General features: G+C 38.8%; 1 protein-coding gene across 2 annotated transcripts in view; it reads left to right on the plus strand.

Moving 5' to 3' along the window:
* The window catches only part of PCNX2 (pecanex 2), a 157,968-nt gene that overhangs the window by 88,407 nt on the left and 43,966 nt on the right, over positions 1 to 25,595 (plus strand). For both annotated transcript variants that reach the window (XM_030036214.2, XM_030036215.2), the window contains 2 exons: positions 11,108 to 11,216; positions 15,951 to 16,080. In XM_030036214.2, the coding sequence (XP_029892074.1) occupies positions 11,108 to 11,216; positions 15,951 to 16,080 (239 nt within the window). The remainder of the gene's footprint in view (positions 1 to 11,107; positions 11,217 to 15,950; positions 16,081 to 25,595) is intronic.

Below are 25,595 nucleotides of genomic sequence, written 5' to 3' on the forward strand. Positions count from 1 at the left end.
AATCATCCTCATGATAATAAATGTTTTCCTAATGTCAGCCTTAACGTTTTTCTTTTCCTATTTTCAGTCTGTTATCCTTGTGATGCTGCCCTTAACCTTAACCTCAGAGCTCCTTCCTCTCTTTTACATTGTTAACTCTTGGAGTGTGCTCTAGTTGAATTTACCTTAAAAACAATCCTTTCTGCATCAGTCAGATCAGATCCTGTCTTGATTTGCTATCTATGCTGTTTCACTGAAAAAAAAGCAGGTTTAACTGATACCTTGATAAAACATGGGAAAGTATTGAAGACTTGCCTAAAGCTTTTACCAATTCTTTTGTATTTTGTTTTATTTTTAAACTTGTTGGTCCCCAATTGCCATAACATATGATACAGTTTGTCTAGGGGTAACTCTGGTGAGGTGTTTGGTTTTGTTGTTGTTCAGGGTTTTTTTTGTCAGGCTTGTTGGTTTGGTTTCTTTTTCTAAAATACTCCTATTATATGTGTGAGTATGACCCAGCTAGTACCACTTAATTTCTGAGAGGAGAAAGACGTGGTTCCATATTGACTGCTGCATGTGCTGTGGAGATGCCCAACAGTGCGCGTGGAGATATTTAGCCCTTCTACACAACGAGTGTCAGCTCACACCGCTGTCCTTGCTCCCCTGGAAAGTTTCAGGCTTCCTAAGGAAAGGCCCAGTTCATTGGTGTTACGTTGGGAGTTCCCAGTCATTCAGGCAAAGTGTGAAGCAGAAATTAAATGCTTTTCCTGGTTTATTTCTGTGCTGCTGTAAGGGAGGAGGAGAAGGGAGGAATTAAAATAGGGTTAGAGTAATTTTTTAAACTTCTTACCTTGGAGTGAAAGATGAGCAGTGAAAGTGATGCAGAGGTTGGTAGCATTGTGGCAGTTCTCAGTATTTCTTGCATTACCATGTTCCCTAGAGTAAGGGGTGAGTTTCTATCTCCAGAGAAGATTGTCAGTGATGTGCATCAGTGGACATCCCATGTCTGGATAATGGCTTATTTAGTACTGAAACTCATTCTTCAAAAGCTCATTACAGGATCAAAAAATTAGCACCCCAGAATTGAAAATCTCGCAATTCATTAATTCTTTTGAAAATGTTGACCTTGTGAGCATATCACAAAATACTGGTGTGGATTATTCATGTTTTTGGAAGAGAGAGATGTAAAGGTTTTTCAGTGGGTTTTTGGGGGGGAGTTGCTTGGGTAGTTTGAAGCTACTGTTTACAGTAGAAAGACTAGTGATAGCAGTACAAATGAGATAACAAAGGATGCATACCAAATTAAGCAGAGATACTTGCTAGAATAACTACTACTCTACTAGACTGAAAGCTTGTTTTGAAACTACAGACATGTTTTGAAAATGTAGTTTTAGCATTGGTCTGCCATCTTCTTCATATCTGATAATATGTGAAATTTTGCAGGTCATTAGTTCATCAAGTGGACTTGTCCCTGTTCCATTTTAAAAAATTGAAATTAAACGGTTGAATTATTTATATTACAGAAGCACATGTGCAGTTACACAATGATCATTAAAGCCAATCTGAAAAATAGCATTGCAGATGATAGCAATTAAAGCCCTATTAATTTCAAATCATAAAGGGCATAAGTTTTCTTTACCCTAATTAAGGTCTGAGCTTTAATTAGCTCAATATTGTGGACCTTTAGTAAAGGATATGGTCACTTGAGGATAAAGATGATGTGTGTTTATTCCATACTATAGGCCCTAAGCAAGCTGCATCCACCTCAGTTCCTAAAAGCGTTATGGGTCTTCACAGCTGCTGTCGGTCTGTAGTTCAGTCATTTTTATGTTTGCAACTACTTTTAAAAAGGAAAACCAAAACTGAAATAGTCTCTGTTACCATCACCTTTGGCTATGCAGAACTTATTACACAGTCATGGCTGATTTCTGCTTACTCATTGAAAACGTAAACTTGCCACCCTCTGAATTCGGGAACACTAGAAGTGCTGTGCCTTAGTCATAGTGATGGTAATTTTTAAGCATGGTTACCCCACAAAAAAATATTTGCATGCTCTCAAAGCACTGTGCTAGTAAGCATTTATTTTTTTCTGCCAGGCACTGGGGAAGAAGGCATCTAAATTCAACAGACATTCACAACTGCACTAGTGTGCAGTGAAGCAGATTATGTTAAATAAAACTTTGCTAATAATGTTGGGTGGAATGTTTCTTAATATCTCACTGATTGTACTTCCCTCGTTTTCCCCATTGTGCTGTTGATTTAATGTAATTTAGTCAAATCAGAAGCTCCAAATGAGCATGTGGCTCCCTAAACAAGTTGAGGCATGGAAGTCCGAATTGCTGCTCACAGATTTTTATCTCTGTTTGCAAATAGCCAAGCCACCCACACTGGGGTAACACAGAGAACAAGAGAGTCTATTCAGTTCTATCCCTGAGGATTTTTTTAATCAACCTGGATTTTTTGGTCCTTTTGACATTGTAGGACTTATTAATGTGACACAGTTAATTCACTTCTTTTTTAAAAATCATTAGCTGTTTACATTTTGACAAGTTGCAGAATGTGAAAACTTAATGCTAAAAGTTGATTAGGCATATGCAGAGTGTTCTGTTTTGTCTTTCAAATTGCCTTGGGAAGGGACCAAGATAAATGTTTAGGAAAGACTTTCTTATTTATTTTTAAGAATGATTGCAGCTTTCAGTTCAAGTGGAACAGGAGTTCTCCATCTTTCTTATGGTAAGACTTTTGCTGTAGCCAGCCCAGTTTGTGTCCTTGGCTACAGCCTGGGATTCTTCTGTCTAAAACTCTTGTCTATATTCTTTAAATCAGAGCTGAATCGCTTCTTAAAAATATGTGGTTGCCATTCAGAAATTGTGGGTGTAATGCTCTGATGTATGCTCTACAGGAATTCAAACTGGATAATCAAGACAGTCTTCTTGGTCTACATGACTGTATAAACTTTTCAAATGAGCCAGTTGTTCTCCCTGGACTTTTTAGAAGATGATGTCAGTGCAAAGGTTAATAAGAATGTTCATATTAGTTGAAAATGGAATACCACAAGTAACTGAGAATATATTCTTCATAGGCATAGCAAAGATGGAATATGTAACAGGACTTAGGAGATTTCTTTCTAGACTTTTAACAGTAGGAGAAACCCCGAGACTTTTTCTGTAATAGGGTAAAAAATGTGGGAATATTAACCAGTTTGAATAAACTATTTGGGAATGATGAAAAGATGGGCCTTTCTTCCACCCTTCTGATGTCTACTGACATAATACTTAACCAAGCAAAAACTCTGAACACACGCAACACACATGAGAGGGAGAGCACATGGACAGTTAAGTGCATGTTATAGCTCATCTAGTCCATCTTTCTTCACTGTGATCAAAAAAAAAAAAAGGAAAAAGCAATGTGCCCAGCACTGCCCTCCTTGGCAGATGTGTGAGCTCCTTTTAAAGGATGTCTGGAGTAACAACTGTTCGAGTCAAGAATGAACAGGCATTATTAAGTGTGAAGTAGAAACCAATGCAAATCATTCAAACAGCAAGGATACTGGTTTGGAACTGGCTGAGTGTTAACAAAGATGCTCAGGGCAAGGTTTCTCCCAGCTCTTTTGCTGTGTTCTCTTAACGATGTGGCTTTCCATTTCATCCAGTGCCATGGGCATCCTGTAAATCTTGCTGGTGGAGAGGGATCATAGTGTCTCCCTGAAGTGCTTCTGGAACCTCAAGTGGAGCTGATGTTGAGCTGAAGGAGCAAAGACAGCAAAAAAACTTGGTAGTGCAAATGTGGATGCTTCTGGCTGTAGTGTGCTCTTGGCTACTAGAAAAAACTGGTGGGTTTTTTTTGGCAGTCTGTTCACTACTGGGAGCAACCAGCAGCGTGTTGGAGATTCCTGTATGCCAAACTGTGGTAAACTGGCTCTTTTACCAGCAACTCTTTCATCTGTAGAGCACAACTGAGAAATGATACCGGTACTTTGGAACGTGTGTTCTTGACAAATCAGTGTAGCTTCCTTTAAGCCCTAAAGAAAGAGCCATCCCTAGCTTACACACTCATCTACTACACAGATCCGGATGGGAATGATAAGACCCACTGTCATTAACCCTCTAATGCATAGGACTACAACTTCCTATCTCTTTCAGTGTCTTGTATGTTACTGGCAGGCAGTTTAATGGCCTCTTAATTTGTGTGTGTGGATGAACTAATTAGCAATACTAAAATATGAAATCACCTTATATTTTCTTATAGTCAAGTCCTCTGAGGGTTCTGAATTTGTCTTCATGCATAAGGCAAAATAATCAAAGAACCAGAGCTTGTTAAATTTGCCTTCATTAACACTGAATTCATTTGCCTAAGTACTCTTACCCCTGCTGAGCTCACTTAAGAATACAATTTCCCTATCTGATATTTTTTCTTCTTTCCCAGAATACATTTTCCATCTAATAAGGAATCCACATTTATTTTTTTTTAAGAATTTTTCTGTATACTTCTTTCTGCCCATAGTATCCAATGTCACACATTTATGAAAGATGATCTTTATGTCAAAGTAACTCCAGCTAAGACAGCCAGTTTGTAACAACCTGCCAGACCTGTGCTGATCAGGCTTAACTTTCAACATCTACAACACAATCCCTTGGACGGACAAGAAATTATGCATGTCATCTTATTTCCTTCATTTTATGAGAAAGTGTTACCAAGTGCATTGACCTTCTTGGTGCTTTGTTGAAGTCAAGTAATTAACCTATTGAATCTTTTTATTGCCTTTGTGGCAATAAAACTCTTTGTTAGTTGGCATCGCCCATTGATTGATTTAGGTGCTACTTATAAGTCAAGAGCCTCAGTCTTTTTCGTCTCCCCTTCTGATTTTTCATCCTTCTCTAAATCTGATGTTTCACTTCAAAGCTTCTGGCACTAAGTTGTTAATTTATATTTTAATCCATTTCTTGCCATTCGTGCATACTGAAATCCAATGTCTTAATCAGCTGCACCCTCTTGGCTCACAGCTGTTTCCTCAACTTTTGATATCTGGCATATAAACCTTGTTAAGACACTTTCTGCTGAGTAAAATACCCAAGGCTACATCTGATATTTGACAGGATAATCCCAGTGGTATTTTCCATAGACTCCTTAACTCTCTTGAGCACTGTACAGTTCATGTTTCCTTTTAATATTGGAGAAATGGTTTAATTGATTTTTCATTCAGTCTTCTGTCACTGACCTCTTTGTCAGACTTCATTCCTGATGCTATTCCCAAATTGCATTTTCTCTCTCTTTTTGGTTTTTTTTTTTTCCTTTAGAATGGGACCAATGTACTCAGGGGTGCAGGGTGACATACACCCGCTCCCTGGGTCAGTCTGGCTCACTGCGCACTGAGGACTATTCATGTACATCCATGCTGGTAGAGGTATGTACTGGATCTGTTGATGCAGGCACTGAAAGAGAAATCTTGGGTATCTGGCGCTTCAGCACACAACTTACTCTGTGCGTTTTTTATGTCCACTTTTAGTAAAGGAGATTTCTGGGAGGATACAGTCCTGGCGGGAGCCATGCCTATGAAGGCTTTGCAGAAGAGGCTGGATCAGTGCAGCTCCCAGCTGATTTATTTCACTTGTCTGGCCTTCTGCAAATTAAGCTGATTAGCTCTGATCTTGTCCTTTTTGCCCACCTCCAGAGATAGGGGAGTTGGTTTCTGACAGTACCACACGCTCCTTCCCTGGGCTTTTGCTGTCAGCTGACAGTGTAGGAAGAAGCAGCATCTGCCATGAGCAGATCTAGGGCTGTTAGGTTTTATCATCATCTTATTGTCATAATCCTCATCATACTTGCTTCTGCCTGATGGTTAACATTTAACTTCAAATGTAAGGCTTCCAAGTCTTGTTACTCAAACTGTTTAAAACATGCCTGTTTTGTACACTGTCAATGTTAAGTGCTGAACACTGTGTTTCAGGAATATATTCCTCCGAGGTTTGATATCAGAGCCTTGGACTGATTGTATTTTGATCCTCTTACATATGTTGCATTAGACAATGATCTTCAAATCCCACAATAAAAAGGCTTGAAATGTCTGTAAGCGGATGCAAATAAAGACAGCCTGGAAAGTATTTGTTGTAGATTCAAACATAGTGCTGTTCAAATACACCAATAGAATGTCACAATGACTTAAGACATAAACATTAAAGACCATTAATATTTCCAGTAAATCTTGTTTTGTAGGATTTCATAGGTGAAGTTTGTTTTAAATGGCATTAAATAAAAAACAGAAAGTCAATGATTTGCAAAACAAAGCCATGAACTAGAATAAAATAATTCCACCTAAGTTTAATTTCATATCCATAAACATATACATGCTCACAACTTTTCCTTCTTAATGTATCTTAATTTTTATTGACATACCAAAAAAAAAAAAAAAAATTACCACTAGGTATTAGAATTTCAGTCCAAGACTTGGACCTACCAATTGACCAGAATTAGCTTAACAGGAGAAACTAACTACCCGCCCTAGCATCTGAGAGCCTGAGTTCAAATCTGTCTCAAGTTCTCAGGATCTAAACAGGAATATAAAGAAATACCTGTTCAAAGCAGGAAATAATTGCTTTCTGCATTTAACTTTTTTAATCTCTCAATTTTGTGTTGCACGTAGAGCATATAGCCATATGTATATGACAGTTATTTTTGTTTAAAACCAATTTGTACATACACTTTTTTAAAACACAGGAAAATTCAAGCTTAGCAAAAAAATGTTAATGTTTATGCATTATTTAGTCCCACTATTGCCAAGGAGTCTGCCCACACAGAGTCCCAACAGATGCTAAACAGATAGAAAGGCTGCCAAAAGCTGAAAGCATTGCATAGTCTCCATCTCACATTCAGTGTCATTTAAATTCAGGTGTTAATCTCTGCCTAGTTTATTGAAATCTACCAAAGTGAGAAAAGATCACATTTTAGTGATGATTCAGACTTCCAAAATCTTTTTTTTTTTTAATGTATGTTAACTAATTTCCATTAACTTCTAGTTTGTAATGTTACTTAAATTTGGCTAAGTAAGAATAACCAGATTTAAAAGAAATCCTATTTCAGATAAGTCTTTGCCTTTGCTTTGTTTATAGAGGTATAGGATACTAGCTTATGCGCCAGAGGTCTGTAGAGGCTTCAGGAATCATAGAATACTTAAGGATGATTAAGATGATAAAAATGTGTGTCCACATAAAATAAATATGAAAGATGAATGAATGTTCTGAACTTTCACTTAACAGTAGTGGGAATGTGCTAGATGAAATTTACTGAATATACTGATAATTTGAACTCTTTATCAAAGGCTTAAAAACTGTTTACTGTGCAAAACTGTCACATGAGTAAAGATATCTAGGAATATTCGAACTTTATGTCCCCTAAATAATATATCATTTTTCTGCTTAGTGAACTGTAGAAAACATTGAAGATCTAAGAAGACTTAATAAAAATATTCTTTTATAAATCATCCTAAACTGGGATGCAGAAGTCTTCATGAAAAATTAATCTTTTACACGTTTAAGGAGATTGTTATAAACAGAGGGTGAAAACTCAGCACAGAATTGTTTGTTTGTTCGCTTGTTTTGTTACACTTTCACTTTAGATGGGAAGGTTCCCCCTTTGTATCTAGCACTGCTAAAAAAATGTTCCTCACACCCCCAGGAGCAAGTTATTACCCTCATTCAAACAAAACTTTACTGAGGATACACTGCGTATTTCACAGAATCACAGAAGGGCTGAGGTGTCCCATCAGGTCCCATGGAGGTGTTTTTCTCTAGTTTGTTTAAATGTACCCTTCATTAATCCTTCACTACTTTGGGTGTCTTCATTTCTCCATGCTCTCCCACAGGTCTTGGGTGCCTGCGATTCCTGAAGGCTTACCAGTGAAGACCAAGGCCAAGAAGGCATTGAGTACCTCAGCCTTCTCCATGCCCTTGGTCACCAGGTCCCCTGCCCCATTCAGCAGCGGGTCCATGGTTTTTTTTCCCCAGTCTGTCTTTTGCTGCCGATAGACCTGTAGAAGTCATTCTGTTGCTTTTTACTTTCCTCACCGGATTCAACTCCAGATGGGCTTTGGCTTTCCTAACCCTTTCTAATCCTATATTGTTTCTGACAATTTAAAAAAGATGTTGAAGGTTTTTCTCTTTAGCTAGTGTCTTATGATTATTGAAGACTGAAATGCAGTTAGTTGTAGTTGAAATAACAGAATGACTGTTTCTGAGGATCAGCTTCCTCCTATTTATGAAGGCAATTTTTTAGCAGCTTCAGTTTCTTTCTGCGGGAAAAGCAATAGCACTTTCTGAAGCCTTGGAGTTCCTATACCACATGTAGGAGAAAGCATATTGTAAATTGGGTAGAACTGACAAAGAGAAATATTTTTTCAGATGGTTCTAGCAAAATGAAAAAGAGAAAATGTAAAGTCAAGTCCCCCCTTCCTAACTCTCTATATTATAGTTGCTAGGTGACATCACCTTTAGCAATTACAGTTAGATATGTAAAATGCTAATGGCACGTTACCCTTAAGGTGTTTTGCAGAATATGCCCTGGAAGCAGTAATTTAAGAGGTAACAGAGGCACTTGACAACTCTTAATGAAAGCAGAAGCTTGAAAATCACACATTTGCAGGCCTTTAGGTGCAGTCTCATAAGGCTCTCAAAAACCAAGAGGTTCACTACAGCATTCTTCTTGCGTTCATGTTTTTACGAATGGAAATGAGCTCCATTGCCTGTCTTCTAGAAACATTAGCCGAGAGGCAAGCATTGAAAGAAACAACAGCAAGATCAAGCAGTGGTGAATGTAGAAGTAGAAGGACTTGTTAGAAGCAACAGGGACTTGGGGTCTATGGCCTGTTTTGCAAGAATGTGTAAATATTAAAGAATGATTAAAACAATGTAATGGAACGAGAAGCCAGAAGGGTCTCCTCCTGGGTTTGGTTTCCTAGCAAATGCAAAACCTGAATTTTATTTGAGGTTTGAAAACCTTTTGATGAACCCTGAGCTTTGAGCACAGCTGGGGTGATTTATGGCTTTGTGATTTCAATCTCTAACAGGCGGAACTTTGCTGGGTTGTCCTGCAGTTTTGAATTTTTGAGGTTTCAGATGTGAGTCATTAGCTTTTTCAGCCCTTCACCGTAAATCTTTTAGCAGATACAATTTTTCTCCCAGCTGTTCATTCAGACATATCAGATAAATAAAAATTAAGGAAAACAAAGCAACCCCACAACCTGCTAAACGGGGTTCAAACAAATAAAAGTCAATTCTATTTTCTGTTCAGTTTTACTTGCCTACTTTATCTAATGTTGTAGTTTTCAAGTCACGGGTGGTGCTTTTGAGAGAAACCAAAGTTGGCAAGATAGGAATTTCTCATACTTCAACTGAGTAGGGTTAACCATGCTGTGCCTTGAAGAGATGGTAACAGCTTGTTTTTCTCAGGGCTTTGCTGGTTTTAAATAGTATGCCTGTGCAAAGTTAACATAATCTGTATTTTGCATATTGCTCCTAATTTGAGTCATGCCGAAGCACAGAAAGCCTGTGAAGCACTGCTTGCATCTCAGCTGGAAGGTTTATCAGTTGTTACTGGAGTTAGTGGCTGCTTCTGTGGTGCTTGGTAGCACAAAGACCAAAACACATTAATGCTATTAGTCATTCTTACCTCCCTCCCAATTCATATGCAATTACTTACAACAATTCATAGAGAAGCTCAATGAAACATCTTGTAAGTGCATTGCCAATGGGGATACAGATGGCCAAGTGTTACTTTGGGGGTGGTAACTTAAGGACAGATGAAATGAGTTAGCCAGTGTAGGTGCATCCTCTCTGTCAACATACTGTAAATGAAGTGCGCCTAGGACCATGCTCTGTCCCTGAGGCCAGCTCTCATGGGAAAGCTTGTGTCTGTGCTAATAAACTCTCCCAGTCTGTACGCAGGGTGAAGGTAGGGAACTGCCACCTGGAAGTGGACCGTGGAGCGTTTTCATTTGAAAGGATGCCTGGGGGTTGCTTGAAAGAGTGCTAGCTGGGCCAGACCAAAATCTTCACAGGGACCTCTCTAACAATTTAACAATGTACACAATACCAGTGCCTGGGAACGTTCCTTGGAAGCATTTAATATTCAAGTACTGATATAGCCTCAATGTCTTTCAAGATATTGGCAAAGTCTTGTTTTTCATTAACTCAAATAAAAAATTTACTATAGGAAATGCAATGTATATTTGCTATTTGAGCATGAAATAGTGCATATAGTCCTGTTTCACTGTCAGCTTGTGTGTGTTTTGAGCACTAATGTCTATTGATGGCCAAATCCTTCCTGACAGTTTGTCAGGAACCTACTCTGCAATATGAATCTGATGGCCCAATGCAGATGAGACATAAGATCTGGTTTGGCCTGTTGCCAAGAGAGCTGGCAGGAAAAAAAAGTATCCTAGGGAATAAGTACACATCATTCTTGAACCAGAAACTGCTAGTTGCAGCACCAAGCATATTTTACAGGAAGCAAAAGTAAATTGTGTTTTTCAGTTTGTACCACACAACAATAAAAATTCATATTAATGCAACGTTTTTATGGTAGGGTGGTTTGACCTTGAGAATGCAGCTACCATTCATGGTTTATGCCAAGCATATGCTTACATAGTAATAGCTTCTCCCATTGATTCAACAAATGAAAGTGTTCTGTTCTTGAGTAATAAGTCTGACTTCCATGTGCAGAGCCACATGTGTTGCACATAGAGCCTCCTCTGTTCTCTATATCCACGTTCTCCTGGAGTCTTTTCCCCTGTAACCGTCTGACTGGTGGTGTGATATACACAGCGAATATCAGAACCTGTTTTTCCACTTTCTAATTAAAGCAGACATACTTTTGACGAAAGGTGATCTGGGAGGTACCTCAGTATGGTGGTTAAAAACGTACCTCATTGCAAGTTTGAATTTCAAATGAAGAATATACTTTTGTGCCTTACTAAAGTAAGGCCTTAATGCCCATGAAAGCTAATAATACAATATAATTTATCTCACATTCATTCCAGGGCACAGGTCTAAAAAGTGTCGCTTTCAGATATTAGTATTGGAACTATCTCAGTGCCTAAAAAGTCTCCATGTTTTTCTTTTTCCTTTCTTTTTTTCAGCTGTGGGATCTACTGCAGAAGTTGCAGTTCATCATGACATACATTGCTCCCTGGCAGATTGCCTGGGGATCATCGTTCCATGTTTTTGCTCAGCTCTTTGCAATACCTCATATCCTTTATATATATATATTGGTTTTGTTTATTCTTAAATTCCTCTTCATGTATGTAATTTATTTACAGTGTTTGAAGAAGGTGTGAAATTCCTAGGTAACTTATTTTCAAATGTGAAAATGCTTGGAGCATCTCCTGAGAAATACAGTTTTCTGTCTTTCTTGGCTGCATGGATCTGAAACTGGGAAACTGAACTCTGACTCAAACTGGTCTGTTTATGCCTGTTCACTTCCTACCCAGCCACATTCTGCAGATCACTTCCACAGTCCTCAGCACTGACTTTTGATGCATCCAGAAAGAAACATTGTGACTGACATCTTAGCTCCAACTTGGGTGGACTTTTATGTATGCAGAAGCTAGTTTTGTAAAGTGCTGGGTGTATGGCTGACTGAGCTCTAAAATACAGGTTACGTTCTCAGTTGCTTCTAGTTGGTATCTCAGATACAAATTCATTTCAACGAGCCAATTTCTGTTGCAACTGTCCTGATTCCCTCCCACCCCCCTATTTCAGAAGCAGCTGGATTTTAACATTTTAATGTACATTTTTCATTGTGGTCCTGAGAAACATTCTCCTTTTTAACATTTCTGCTCTGTTTTATGAGTAACAACATAAATTCATCAACACCAAAGCAGTCCTTTAGAAACAGTCTGTTTCAGTGCCTGTTCCAGGCCTGTGAATGTTAGTTTTGTGGATATGGAGAGTAAAACACACAGTTCAATGACCTCCAAATGTCTGTAGGGTTAAAAAATATATATTGGATTTTTGGAACAAAAATTTTCAGCTTAAAGTCTAATTCAGTTACAAACTTGATTTAATACAGGAAAAAGATAAAAAAAATGAAATAAAACACTTTAACTGAACAAATTTAACTTCACTGACATCTAAAGCATTTTCAGAGACTAACTTTTCATTTCTTCCTTCCTTCCCTCCCAACCAAAGTTGTGGAAGAAGAGTTGGTGAAGTGGTTTTAGTTCTGACCTACCAAAGAGTTTACTTTGTACTGTTTATTAGATATACACACTTAAGTCATTGTCCCTTTCATCCCACAGTGTTTTTTCCCCCACTTGAGTGATTTCTTCCCTCTGCTTTTTGCTGTGATATATTGAATCATATGCAACATTGATTAACAATGGTTATGCTTCTAGATAGGAAGAATAAATGGGAGTCTTGGACAGAGGGAAATGCAGACAGAATAACTCCCAGAGGGAAAGCTTTAGATTGTCTATTTATGAAAGGAAAGTATTATAAAAACAGTGATCTGTCTGAGCATTTTGAGTGATTTGTAGCAAATTCTTCCAGAATTTCACAACAAAAAATTATTTTCATCTCTGTTGTAGGTGTGAATTGCAGGAGAAATGTGCATAGTTTTATTTAGCAAAACATTTAAGAACTATGATTATATTTCAATGAGTTTCCCTTTGGTCACAAATATTTTGTGCAGTGATAACTTTACTCTTGATAAAAGTGCCAATTAAACTTTGCAAAATGGAAAGTAGTTAACTAAGCGGGGTTTAGTCTGTTTACACAGTTATTGCTAAAGCGATCTAGACTAGCTTTCTATTATTTATATTTATAGTGTGCTTTGTAAATGGAAATCTATCTTTAAGGCAATGTTACAGTTAAGATACTGGTTAAACGCCCAAATTACTATTCCCACAACAACAACAACAACTCTGTCTTTTTGCATGGTATTTTTATTTGTTGTTACCATAACCCTGCAAACAGTAATGATGAATGCACGTTGCAGTTTGCAGATGTACTAAGCTTGCCATTTCTTTGCAGAGTTAATTATCTGTGGCTCTTAATTGCCTAAATCACATCTGCAAATGGGACATAAATTTTTAAATTTTGAAGTGCCTGGGTGAACTTTTGCCATAGAGCTCAGTGATATGAGTAGTTCTGGATGCTTTAATGCATTTGATTCCGGCGTGCAGGGTATGAAGGGTAACACATGTGGAGCTTTGCCTGGTGGAGGTTGTGGAGCTCCACCATTAGAGATCTTCAGGTGTTTAGACGAACGTCTGTCAGGAGTCATATAGGTTTAGCTGATCCTGCCTTGTGACTGCTAGATGGACTAAGTGACTCCTCAAAGTCCTTCCTAATCCTGAAAGACCAGGAACGGGAATGGTCTTCTGGCTGGAGGAGATCTGCGACTTCACTTCCCAGTGTTTAAAGGGGTAAGACAAATTTACATGTTTAATTATCAGCAGAGTGAGAAAGTCAGTGTAGTTTGTAGTCAAAGGAGGATTTTATCTAATAAATGAATAGTGAGATTAGGGAAGAAAGGATTTTGTAGTTCAGATTATGCTGTTTATGAGAGTTTCTGCTTTGGTTCTTTCAGGGTTACAGCTCTAACATCAGAAAAGGAAGCCCTGTGACACTCAGTTCTCCCATCCTCTAGGTGATCGTGTACCTGGAAGTGACCAAACATGTTTGGCCTATAGTAATTGCAATTTTAAAATGTGGGTTTTGAGAAACAGAGGATTTGGGCTGGCCTTACTGCATAGTTTTGTGTTAAAAGAAGGGGATGGAAGATTTTTAAAATGTCAGTCTTTCAGTTACTTTTTTTGAAGCTGATTTGAATTTAAACAGATTTTAAATTATAAGAATTAATCCTCAGATACAATGTTTTATTTCATGTTGAAAAGTTTTTAGTTGTTTTTTCTCAAAATTTTATTTTGGCCATCTTAAAAAGAAAATCCATTATTCACAAAGAAACAACTTCTGCTTCTACACAGTATAACCTAACAAAGATGGTACACAGGAAACCGGGCTTGGGACATAGCGTAAGAAAGTATGCCTGTAAGTTTTTGGTACTTCTTTTATATTTTTTACTTAGACATAATTAAAGCATTGGTATAAAAAAAAAATACCTAATAAAAGAAAATTGGATATGAACAAATAAAAAACCCTTGCTGACAGATAATTGCCCACTGTACACATCAACTATATGTAAGGGAGTCAGGTGCTGTTACTTGCTTTCATGACATGCTTACATATATGAAACAGTTAAAATTACTCTTCACAAGTCAAATGGGAAATGTCTTCCTACCTACATTTGGTAGAGCACTATGTCTTTTAGCAAAAATAAAACTGTTGCTACTGATTATGTCTTAGACACAAACAGTTCACAGTGGAGTCCTAAATGTCTTCATTCATGATGGTGGCAATTTTTAAATCAATCATGACATTAGAACTGTCTTTATAAAACTTGATTTGCTGTCCTTATCTGTCCTTGTTCTCTTTTTGTCTCTTCAGCTCCCATGCCTCCTTCCTTTATCTGACACTTGTAAATACTTGTTCATCTTTCACAGCCAAGGCTGGTTATGACTGCAGTGTAATGTGACAGTAACTTTTTTGATGCACTTGCCTCCTGCTCTGTGCTCTCTGTTGCTTTTTGAACTGTAGACTCTGAGGGCAGCTCATTTTCCAATCTCTCTAATGCACAAAGACACTGTTCCAGACAACTCTCTTTTAATAAGTTTGAGGGATTTGAAAGATATCTTTTGGCAAATATTTGTTTGTAGATTTTGCAAATTGCTTTGAAATCATGGCTAGCTAGCCTTTTTGTGGAAATACTGTGCCACAAATGATGCTACATGCGTTAAAATGTTTTTTGTGAAGTCTCAGAGACTGTGGGACTCACATGCAGGATATTACTATGAGAGGGTAAGCTAAAAGACTGTGGTTATTGGGTGATTTGACCTTAATTTTTAGTTTGAGCTGCACTTGATTGCTCTACTTTGATAGTGCCTCCTTAGTTCATGGCTTCCTTACTTAGCACCTTCCTCCCAAGAGAGGTGTAAGGAAGGACAACTGGTCTCTTACACCAAATTGGAAACCTTTTTCCTGAGATTTCATGGATGTGGTATGAATTAATGAAGAATTAAAGCCTTACATTTCATTCACTTGGTTTTTTTAATCACGTTCCTTATAACTTGCACCTTTTTCAGTATCCTTATGCATCTCCTAACTTGCTTTCTGGCAATGTCAAATATGACTTTACATTTAAATAAGTTATGGATTTAGGCATTCATTATGATGTTTATGTGTGATATTTAGTATTCCTCTGTCCTCACCTTCTCATTTAATGTATTTTTCAAAAAGTATGAAATGCTGAACATTTTTTACCTTTTGGTCAGCATGGACTATTAAATTGTCAGTAAGAATTAACATGAAAGCATGATTTTAAGTCAGCAGGCTGGGTTATAGAGGCATAGCTGTTTCTCCACATACTAGGTCATTCCAAAATAAGCAGAAACTCACAGAGTAGAATACCAGACACATTGGGAGCAAGACGCCAGTGCAGAGAACAAACAATTTCCAAGAAAGTGATATTTTTGAGGGGTTTATGTTTTAAACTCTGTGTCAGACTCTGGAAGGGCACTTTTTGTTATAGAAGGTACACTAGGTAGCTGGAAGAGGGCACTTACTGCTCTGCCTATGCTCAGGATCTGTCCTCAGGCAGAGATTAGACAGGGTCACCCTGCTAATAACGTACTCTGTTCAAACACGTCGCCTCCATTACAACTGTGTAGCATTGAAGAGCCACCGATTACATGCTGGTAATGGGCAATTTGGCACTGCCTGCCTTCTTTTCCTTTCCTTACCACCTCTTTGGTAAAATAAATAACAACAAAAAAGTTAAAATAAGTAGTTCAAAGAGCTGCTTCAACAATGGTTTAAAAGTATAATGAAATCATTTGTGTTACCTTAACTTGCAATTTTCAGACTCTGCTATGCTTTTTTTTCAAACTCTGGCCGCTTCAGTCTTTTCTACACCACTGAGTCCGTTTCTTGGTAGCGTCATCTTTATCGCATCATATGCAAGACCGATCAAGTTCTGGGAGAAAAACTACAAGTAAGACTATTCAAAAATTTTCTACACTTGTTATTTGTAAAGGTTTTGCTCTCATTAGTTTAATTTCTGGAGGTATTTTTCTTTCTGAAGATAATCCTTAAATTGTTGTAGGGCATGAGAGGTTAATCTTTGAATCTTGATTCTGGTGTTTTACTATTTCATGGTTATTTGGTTATTTCTGAAAACGTATTTAAACAATTATCAGTACGTTACAGATGAGGTGTCATGTTGCATTTGTTGTACAGACATACAGTAACAAAGCTGTGAAAAAAAAACCCGAAACAGTAAAACTCCCAGTTGTCAGCCTTTTTGTCTTGCTAGCTAGTGTTAGCAACTAAATCTGTGAAGGCTTTGGCACTAGAAGTCAGGGTGCATTAATATATTTTATACTAGCCTGATTAAATGTTACCATTTGGGATGTGGCAGGTAACTCTCATAGTGAAGTGATGATGAGCGTGCATTGTCGTTACTTGCTACATCTGATCTTGGGGTTTACGAATTGGTTGCTTGTGTCATATTTTAGCTGCCACTCATTCAGTTTGACAAGGACATAAACACAGAATATTGAAAAGATTGACTAAAGAGCTTCTGCTCCTTCTACCCAGTAGGATTTGAAAGCTCTTGGTAACTGGGATCTAATGGGCTCCCAAAAGAGTACTAGAGACAGGGAGACACTTCCCTTTGCAGATGGAGGTAATTTTTGCAAGGGGTGAATGAGTGGTCTGCAACATTAGGGGCTGGATTCAGTGATTAAGGTGGGCCCTTTGAGTCCTGTGGTCTGGGCAGTGCATGAGCTCTTCACCCCCTATTAACATGTAACGAGGCTCGGAGTAATTTATTGCAGCTGCAGAACAGCGGTTTGAGGCACAAAGTGAAAATTGTATTGGCCAAATCAGGACTTGGCCGGACCAGTGAAAAGTGCTGTACGCTTACCACACTTCTTGTATCAGTGCCACTGATGTATCTGAGCACCTCAAGACAATTCAAAACTGAAAATTACAGTGATTGATTTTTCCATCTTTTAGGGGAAAGGGTCTGATTAGTTTGAAGAGTTTTATTTTGTTTGATTTTGACTTGTATCAGTGAGTGAATATGTACTTACCTATAAAGAAATTACTCAGACAAAGCCAAGTTGTTTAAAGAGGCTTTGTATTTGTTTCTGAATATGATGAGATTTGTGGAAACCTTCTGAGGGGAGCTGAGTTTTGTACACTGGGGCCAGATCTTAACAAAATTCTCTCACACATCTTTTTTGGGGGGTCAACACATTTATTATTTCATAGGAATGAAGTTGAGGGGAGTCATGGAAAGGCAGGAAGCTACCACTAATCCCACAGACAGCTTTACGTTATTGGAACAATATTGAGTAGGAAGTACAGATTTTAACATTTAACTAGAGCATTTTGAAGACACGAGGCTTCTTCTCTAGGTACCAGTTAGAGAATCAAACTCAGCTGTAGGCACATCACTTCTATATAGCTAGGTTAGTGTAGAATCTGTGTTATTGTAGATGGAAAGAGAGGGGACCGTTTTCATTTGCTTTTGGTTTGACTGAGGCTTTTGGGACGAGGTGAACAGAAGATATTAAAAGGAAATTTCAAAAGATGGTTGATGCTTGATACTTAAATAAGGGTGTGTGTGTCTTGTTTTCATCAGTACTGACCATCTGTGACTCCCACTAAGGGAATAAGTTGCTGCTAAAAATTTTTGAAAGCAAAGCTAATTATTTTACCCATAAACTGTAAAACCCCAAGTGCAAAACCCAGAACCCTTTTAATACTTTAAACCACCACTACTTGTCCTTTCAAAATAAGCAGTTATTACAAATTTGTCTTCAACGTGAATGTTAAATTAGACTCTGTAAAAAAATCGTGCTTTGCTGTTTGTTAGAAATTCTAGTGTATCTTTCATGATCTTCTCACTTAAAACATAAAACGCACAACCTTGCCCCTCAAAAACCTTTCAGAAGTAGAAAACAGCCTTGTAGAAGATTCAGATAGTCATCAAGTGAAATAAATGTTTGCCTGAACCTCTGGCATCCTACATACGCAAATGTAATGACTCCTCCTAAATTTGTATTCATTTTGTCTCTAGCACTTCTGATTCTCCTTTGCCTCACTTCCATTTCAGTATTTCATTGCTCACATGAAGAACTGACCAGAGCGAGTGAGCGTTGGACTGAAAAACTCCTGGTTCATTAAAGGGACACAGTGAAAAGACAGAGAAAGGCAAGGGAAGGGAGTAATTTTGTATTAAGATTAGGGAAATTTTCTACAAAATACTTAAAATAATTGAATTGAGATGGGCCTTGCCTTACTGCTTTAAATCTTGACCCTTCAACATCTAAAAATTCAAAGGGATGGCATAATTGCTTTCCTTCAGAGCTGTGGAGTTAAATAGGATCAGGAACTTGAGCTGGAGTGGAAGATTGTTCTGGCTCCTGCACTGACCAGTCTTTGGGGTGCAGTGCCCTACAGCCAGATGCGCATTGAGTTTTCAGGTGCTGCAAGTCAAAACAGAACAAACAGATGGGGAAGGTGGTGTATAGATTTCCTTTTTGGAGTGCATTGGCAGTTTTGCCAAGTTCAGCTCAGGGTATTCATGGAAAGTCAGAGGTTCACTACAATGCAGTCTGAGGTAACGCTTGTACGAAGCAGAAGCTCTGGCAGATTTTTTTGCTATTTCCATACTCATTGCCTGTTGACAGGAACTTTTGCCCAGGGGAAAGCTACCTTCAGTGTGCTTTATATAGCTTTTTTTGGTTTGCCTGCTTTGCATACTCATTTTCAAACAGTTCCTTGCTGTATTGATGACCACATTAAATTATCACATTTGTATTAGCTATACAAAATCTCATTTACGTTTATATGAAGATAGAGGTAGTCAATTCCATGGTTATATTTTTTATAATTTAACCTCTTAATTGGACTAACTGAAAACAGTTTTGACAAGCAGTCTAGATAGCAAAATATCATGGTTTTGTTTTTCTTCCAAGTAATAAATTAGATTGCTTTCTTAGACTGTCATATCTGTTCACCAGTATATGCACACATTGCTGCTGTCAAGCAAACTTCATTTTTTCTTTGTTTCACTTAAGGAAAACTTAATTTTTGCATCTCACTTGGGCAAACAGTATGAAATTAGATAAGGAAAAACCATCCCGTTCACTTTCTGTAAGTGAATCCAAAGTCGAAGCTTTGGAGGTTAGCAAGTAGAGAGTGCCATGTTCATTAATAGAGCTGGGCTATTAGGCCAGTAGCCGAAGTGGTGAGCAGCTGCTCCATCTGTTCCTTAAAGCGTTGGTTTGGTTGTCTCTACCTGGTGTTTTCTAGGTGCACACTAACACATCTTGCATTTCTGGTGTTTCTTTTAGTCCCACTTTTTCTGCTGGCTAAAGAGGAGTTTGATTCCTCAGGTTTCTGACTGGGCATCTGCTACTCTAGATGATGTGAGCTGGAGCTGAGAGTCTTAGAGAATTAAAATGATGGCTTGTTTGTTTTTTCAAGGCAGTGGAGGAACTCAAGCGGGTTTAAAAAAAAAAAAATTCATTTTGACAGTAAGCAAACTGTGAAATTCCTAGCAAGCTCTTCAAAATTCGGGAATCATACTGTGCCTGTTTGTGCTCTTGCGGTGTGTGCACAGAGCATGGGTGTTCTTCCCCGCAATCAGCAGATGCTGTTTGTTTATAGTGTGCGCTTTGGTACTCACTGCATGCAGAGTCTAGTACACCAATACATCACTGAGGTCAGGGATCTTTCAGGGGCAAAAGGGAAGAGTGACTTTAAGAAGAAGAAAAATAAGGTAATAAGGAAGGTAAGAAAACAACTTCTCATGCAACCACTTTTTTACAGCTTTTGCTGCCGTTGTTGAAAAGAGAGGCGTGTAAAATCAGAAAGCTGGCCTGCTGCTCGTGAGCTGATTGCCTCATGGGAGTTCGACTATGAGAAATTTTCTTTTTTTTTTTTTTTTTTTTTTTTTTAAAGTTTGATGCAACACTGGCTTTGTCCTGCCATTAGCCTGGGTCCTGCTTCCCAGTTTGAAAAGTCTTGTTTTAGTCTTTATTTTCACAGCTGTTAGAATGATTAGGCTGTAGATGTCAGAGAGAGAAAAGGAAATAGCAGTAAATCTTGTTTAATGTATAGGAACTTTAAAGCATAAAGTGTTTGTTCAAACGCTGTTGTTCCATTCCTCTGCTTTGCTTTTTTTTCTTAAATACTTTGTCACGCTGCGGCCTGAATCTGTCCCTCTCCTCCCTCCCTCTTATCTTGCTTTGTATCTTGGATATGGCAATGGACAGAACAGCGTAGGGAGTTTACTTTCCTTCCCCAGTGGGTCTAACCGCTGGATCACATTGAGCAGCCTGTTCTTTGCTGCAGCTGTGGCTCGTCCCTGCAAACAGCAAACTGCCACCAGGAATCTGGAGATTTCGCTGCCTACAAGCTGCTGGTCTCTCCTGCTTCTTCCTGTTTCTATTCTTTCTCGGTCATCTGGTTCAGTGCCTATTTTTGGGTAAGGCACAGCTTGCATTTTCTTTGAAGGGTCTTGGGTGAATTACAGTGTGGTGTAACTGAATTAGTTAGGTGTCTCTAAAGAGGCTGTGATTAAATTGCCAGTTATCTCAGAATGGCATCACAGGATACCTCTCTGTGTTTGAGAATATGTGAACAAGCCTTTCTTTTGTCCATCTTTTTAAAAAGTGTAACACTGCGGTTTTGTTCCAGTCATTGTGGTCTGGAAAACAGCCACCTGTAAGTTTAATACAGCTGGGAACGGAGGGCGAGGAAAAGCTGCCTGGCCTCAAATCTAGTGCAGCTGGTGTTTTCTTTTTTCCTACCAGCTCACTTAACCTGCCCATCATGGACAGCTTGCAGGTGGAACGGGAAGAGTTTTCCCAGTGTAAACGTAGTTCAGGTTGACCTCACAATTATGCATGTGTGTGGGAAAAGGAGTTGTGAAAAGTACCTGACTGCTCCCTCCCTTTTTCCCATAAAATAACAGGCCTTCCACTTCCAAATGCTTATTTTTAACACACCCTAGTGGATCTGGTTTCCTTGTGAGCCTGCTCATCTGTTACAGCTGCTAAAACTCCTGCTCCTAACACAAAATGTCATTCTGTCTATGGGCCTTGTTTGGGAGCTGCATGTTCAGACCTTTCAAGTTCTCCTTTTCAGGGCTGGATTTCTTCTTTTAGTCTTTTCTTGCTATGTTGTTTGATTTTTCACATGTTCTTAGACCTCCATAGTGGTGGTGTTTACAGAGGAACAACTGCAGCAGATGTTTATAGTTCAGTAATATCTTGGACATTGATTTATAATGAATACTTTAAAGAAAGGTACATTAACCTCTGAAGTCAACAGTTATAGCATAACCTAAGCATAGGAGATCCTTTTTTCCCATAATCGACAGGAGTTAGTGTTTGCCCTATTTCCTCAAATAGCACTTCAGAAATGTTATGCTCTGACTACTGTCACTGCCTGTTCTCCTTACTTAGGGTTCAGACTTTTCTGAATGCTTCCAGCCACCTGTGGCATGAAAGCCACATTGCAGCCCTGAGTTTTACTGTTCATTGCCATCGTTTTAGTTTCTTCTGAACTGTTTCTCTTTCTCTGCTAATTTTTGTGTTTCTCTCTGATGGCTTCTGTTTCTATACTGTTTTTTATGAACTGACCAGAAAGAAGCACTGTATTCCAGTTGCACGACTTTAGAGTGTACTGAGGTTCTAGTTCCTTTGTTATCAGCTATTACTCATTTTTATGAATGCTAGTCCCTTTGATGACTGTGGCTCTTTTAAGAGAGGCCTTCACTGAGTTGGCCTTGGGGCTCCTCCAGGCTTTTATTGAGTGTTAAGTTAATTTAGAACTCAGCAAAATAGTATAAATACGTATCAGCATGTAGATAAAACCAAAATAGGTTCTTATTAGTGCCTGGGACTTACAAGTCAAAGCAAATAGGACCAATGAATGAACAGTTTTTAGTCTGAATTTTTGGTGTGTTGTCTTCAAATCAGAAGGGCTGCCTGGTACTGTTCACAAAGCATGTGGAATTTGGAGAGAGTCTTTCTGGAGACATCAAAGGGACTTAGATCCTTGAGCATCCAGCCTTTGGGATGCTTAGGCCTGGCTTGGGTGCTCTTGGGTATAGCGTTCCTGCTGATTATAGTGGCACTCCCTGGCTGGCAGTGATGCAAAAGCTGAAACTTTAGCAAGTTACTGCTATTTTTCCTTCATTACTCTTCTAACTGGCAGATTTCCCAATAAAGATGATTTTTGGGGAAAAAAAATGCTCCTCTGTTGAAACAATGAGTATAAACTGGTCGTTGAGAAGTTGCACCCTGTTCTCCAGGTGCATGTGTGGCCATGGTTCTGGCACTGGGGGAGAGAACAGAGAAAACCAAAATGTTTGAAGAACAAGGAACTTCTTTGTCCGTACTTCAGCCTTAGTTCTTCATGAGCCCTCTGAAGTTACATGTTTTTCATTACTTACTCACCTGACTCTCTTCTCAAGACCCGTCCCTGTATCCTCCTTGCTGTAAAGCCTATCTGCTATACATCTTCACATTGCGCACCACCAGTACTGCCCATGGACTTGTACCTGCAACACTTGCCTGCTTTAGGAGTCTTTATTCCCTTTCAGCAGGTGTGTAGGGCTTTGAGGAGTGACAAAGCCACAGCATTCAGGTGTGGGAAGTGTTGCTTCAGGTAAAGCCCCAGGCTAAAAGAAGCCCTACTAGAAATTACGTTCCCCTCAGCATCTTGAACTGTGATCTCCCCCAGAGTGAGTGACCCTGTGTGCACGTGTGCCCCTTTGGCCGCTGGCTGTAGCATGGAGGTGTGTACATCTCCTCTCCAACCCTGCCCTTACCTCATTACTTGACTCCGTGTGTGGGACACCAAACCGGGAAAATGTGAGGGGTGTCTGGGAAAGGATGGGCAAGGAAAAGCAAGCACCTTTAACCAAATAGATCTGGTATTAAAATGTTTTCTGAGTTGCCACTCAAGGGAGGCTATACAAAATTCAAAGTTGTATTTTAACTGTTTGGCAGTATCTCTTTAACTGGTAACATCTCTTCTTCTCAAATTTTGCCCCTGGCAGTCAATAAAACAAATTGAGGCTAATTGAATAGGAGCCATATGTGTGATAATTAATTGGGAGTGCATTCTGATTCAGTGCTCTGTAGTTCCCTGCCGAGTTAAAGATGCATTCACATCTCCAATTCACTGAATCATTCTAAGGGGACAGAATAAAGACAGAAGGGAGGCATCAGAGAGAGAATGCATGCTGAGGCCAGGCAGGAACACAAGCAGAGATCAAAACCACAAGCGGGATAAATGAAAAGGGAAAGGGACAGGCAAAAAAGGAAAAGGCGTGCAGTGAAAAATCTGAGAGGATAATGCAACAGTCATTGATAAGCAGGAACTCAGACCTATAGAGGAAAAGAAATCATGAGCATGATAGAAGAGGACTTTTAAAGATATTCAGAAAGGAAGGCAGCAACAGGGCATAAGAAAGATGAGAATGGACTCATAAATCAGAAATAGGAAGCATGTAATATTTTAAGGGCTTGTGTGGATATACAGTGGCACTAAAATTTTGTAAGCTGCTCATCTAATGCTTAGCTTCCAAATTATGTAGATCTAATGAGATCAAGTAAATTCATGAAATTTCTGTCATGTCAAGTATTGGAAACCTGTTGAAATGAATTAATTGAATTTCCTTAAGCATAAGTGTTCTCATCAAGTGTTCATCCCATTCACTTGGATAATGTAGATCATCTCCTGTTTTAGATTTAACTGAATCGAACATTTAGGGGCAAGCTGAGGTTCCGAGCACTAAACTCAAACCTTCCATTCAAGAAGGTGCTTACTCAAGCAACTTTTGTCAAGATGTGAAGACAGGGGAAAAGCTGAGATCACAGAGATGTTCAGCAAGTGTAACTGTTTTAACTGAGGTGATACATAAGTTGTGTACAGATAGCAGCAGGGAATAATTCATGCTACAGCTTGCTCAAGTCCTGGATGTTTCCTGATGTGCAAGGGTACGTGCATCTCTCTGTGTGGAGTAAAGGAGGTAAGCATCTTGGTCTCATTTGCTGAAGCAGCTCCCAACATTTTGGTCATATTTTTGCTCTCTGATCTTGCTCTCTTTTTCTGGTGAAGACTTCACCCGGACTTTTCTCATCACCTCCTTTCTACTCTCCAGGTCCTTACAGTTTCTCAGGCTTTTGCCACTTCACTCATGGGCCCATCAGCCAATGCAGAGCCCGAGTGAATTAGTCCTGCAGAGCTCTGGGTACAGCATAGTACCTTTCCTATAATGTTTGTGCTGGCTCACAATGGGAAAACCAGAAAAAAACACTCACCTGCACTATTTCAGCTGCATGTTTTTGTGTGTAATTAAGACATTTGCTTTTTGAATTAGAAATACCTCTATGAATTGCAGACAGTGAGTATAGCTGTGATGTAGGGTCCTGCGCTAAGCCCCATCCTTACAGGAATGTCAGGGTCCCAGCCCTTTTTCACTGACACAAGAGTGAACACAAATGTCTCTGTGCAGTTGGCATAATCCTTCCACTTGCAAAGCTTCTTGTATTGCTTAATATAAAATATCTGGAGATCATGACTAAATGTCTTTTAAAAGAAAAAGCATACTCAGACAAGGGGAAAGAAATTAAGTAGCAAGGTAGGCAAGACAAAAGCGGGGATATTGATGACATTTTGGTAAAGCATTAGTGAATATTTTCAAGTACACAGATGCTTAAATGACCTGGTTTACAAATAAGAGGTGAATTCCCCAGCTAAACCTTTGAATGTCAGAGCACTTAGGTGGGCTGTTCAATCCATGTTTGGGCACTCACACCTCTCTTGCATCCCTTTTGCTGCAGGAGCACAGAAACCGCATCTTCAGGAAAGGCTTCAGAATACGCCATATAAACATGCTCAGTAGTATCTCAGCAAATGACCGCAAGTCTGATTTTTACACCTACTTTTAAAAAACTCAAACCAAACAAAAACCCCCCACCAAACAAACCACAAAAAAACCCAAAAACCAAACCCAAGAAGCTCTCAGAATGAATTATAGAAACCTTTTTAAGAAAGTAAAGAAACCCTAAGAGCAGGAAACATTATTAATATAATAAGATCTTCCTATGTTTTAAAAGGATACTTCAACAGCGCTGTCTTTAGCAACTGGTACTTTTTATATATCTTAGTGCCCTCCCCCAGTTTCCTAGTGTGCAATCAAAGCCACTTTTTATTATTGTTAGATGAAACACTGGAGCAGTCAAGGAAGGAGGGGAGGAAGAAAGCATGAAAAATAAAAATCAGAGCGAGTGATCAGGAAGAAGTTGCTTTCATTTTTAAGATATCTTTCTTTATTAATATGAGTTAAACCTAAGGCATATCTTCCATGCAGCTGTCCAGAAAACCTGGCCATGGTTATGCACGAAGGGGCTGTCAGCCTTTGCTGTTATAATCGCACTGAAATCATTCTGCGTTTTAGATGAAATTGATTTAAAA

Source organism: Aquila chrysaetos, chromosome 13 (assembly GCF_900496995.4).
Source record: "Aquila chrysaetos chrysaetos chromosome 13, bAquChr1.4, whole genome shotgun sequence".
Lineage (NCBI taxonomy): Eukaryota > Metazoa > Chordata > Aves > Accipitriformes > Accipitridae > Aquila > Aquila chrysaetos.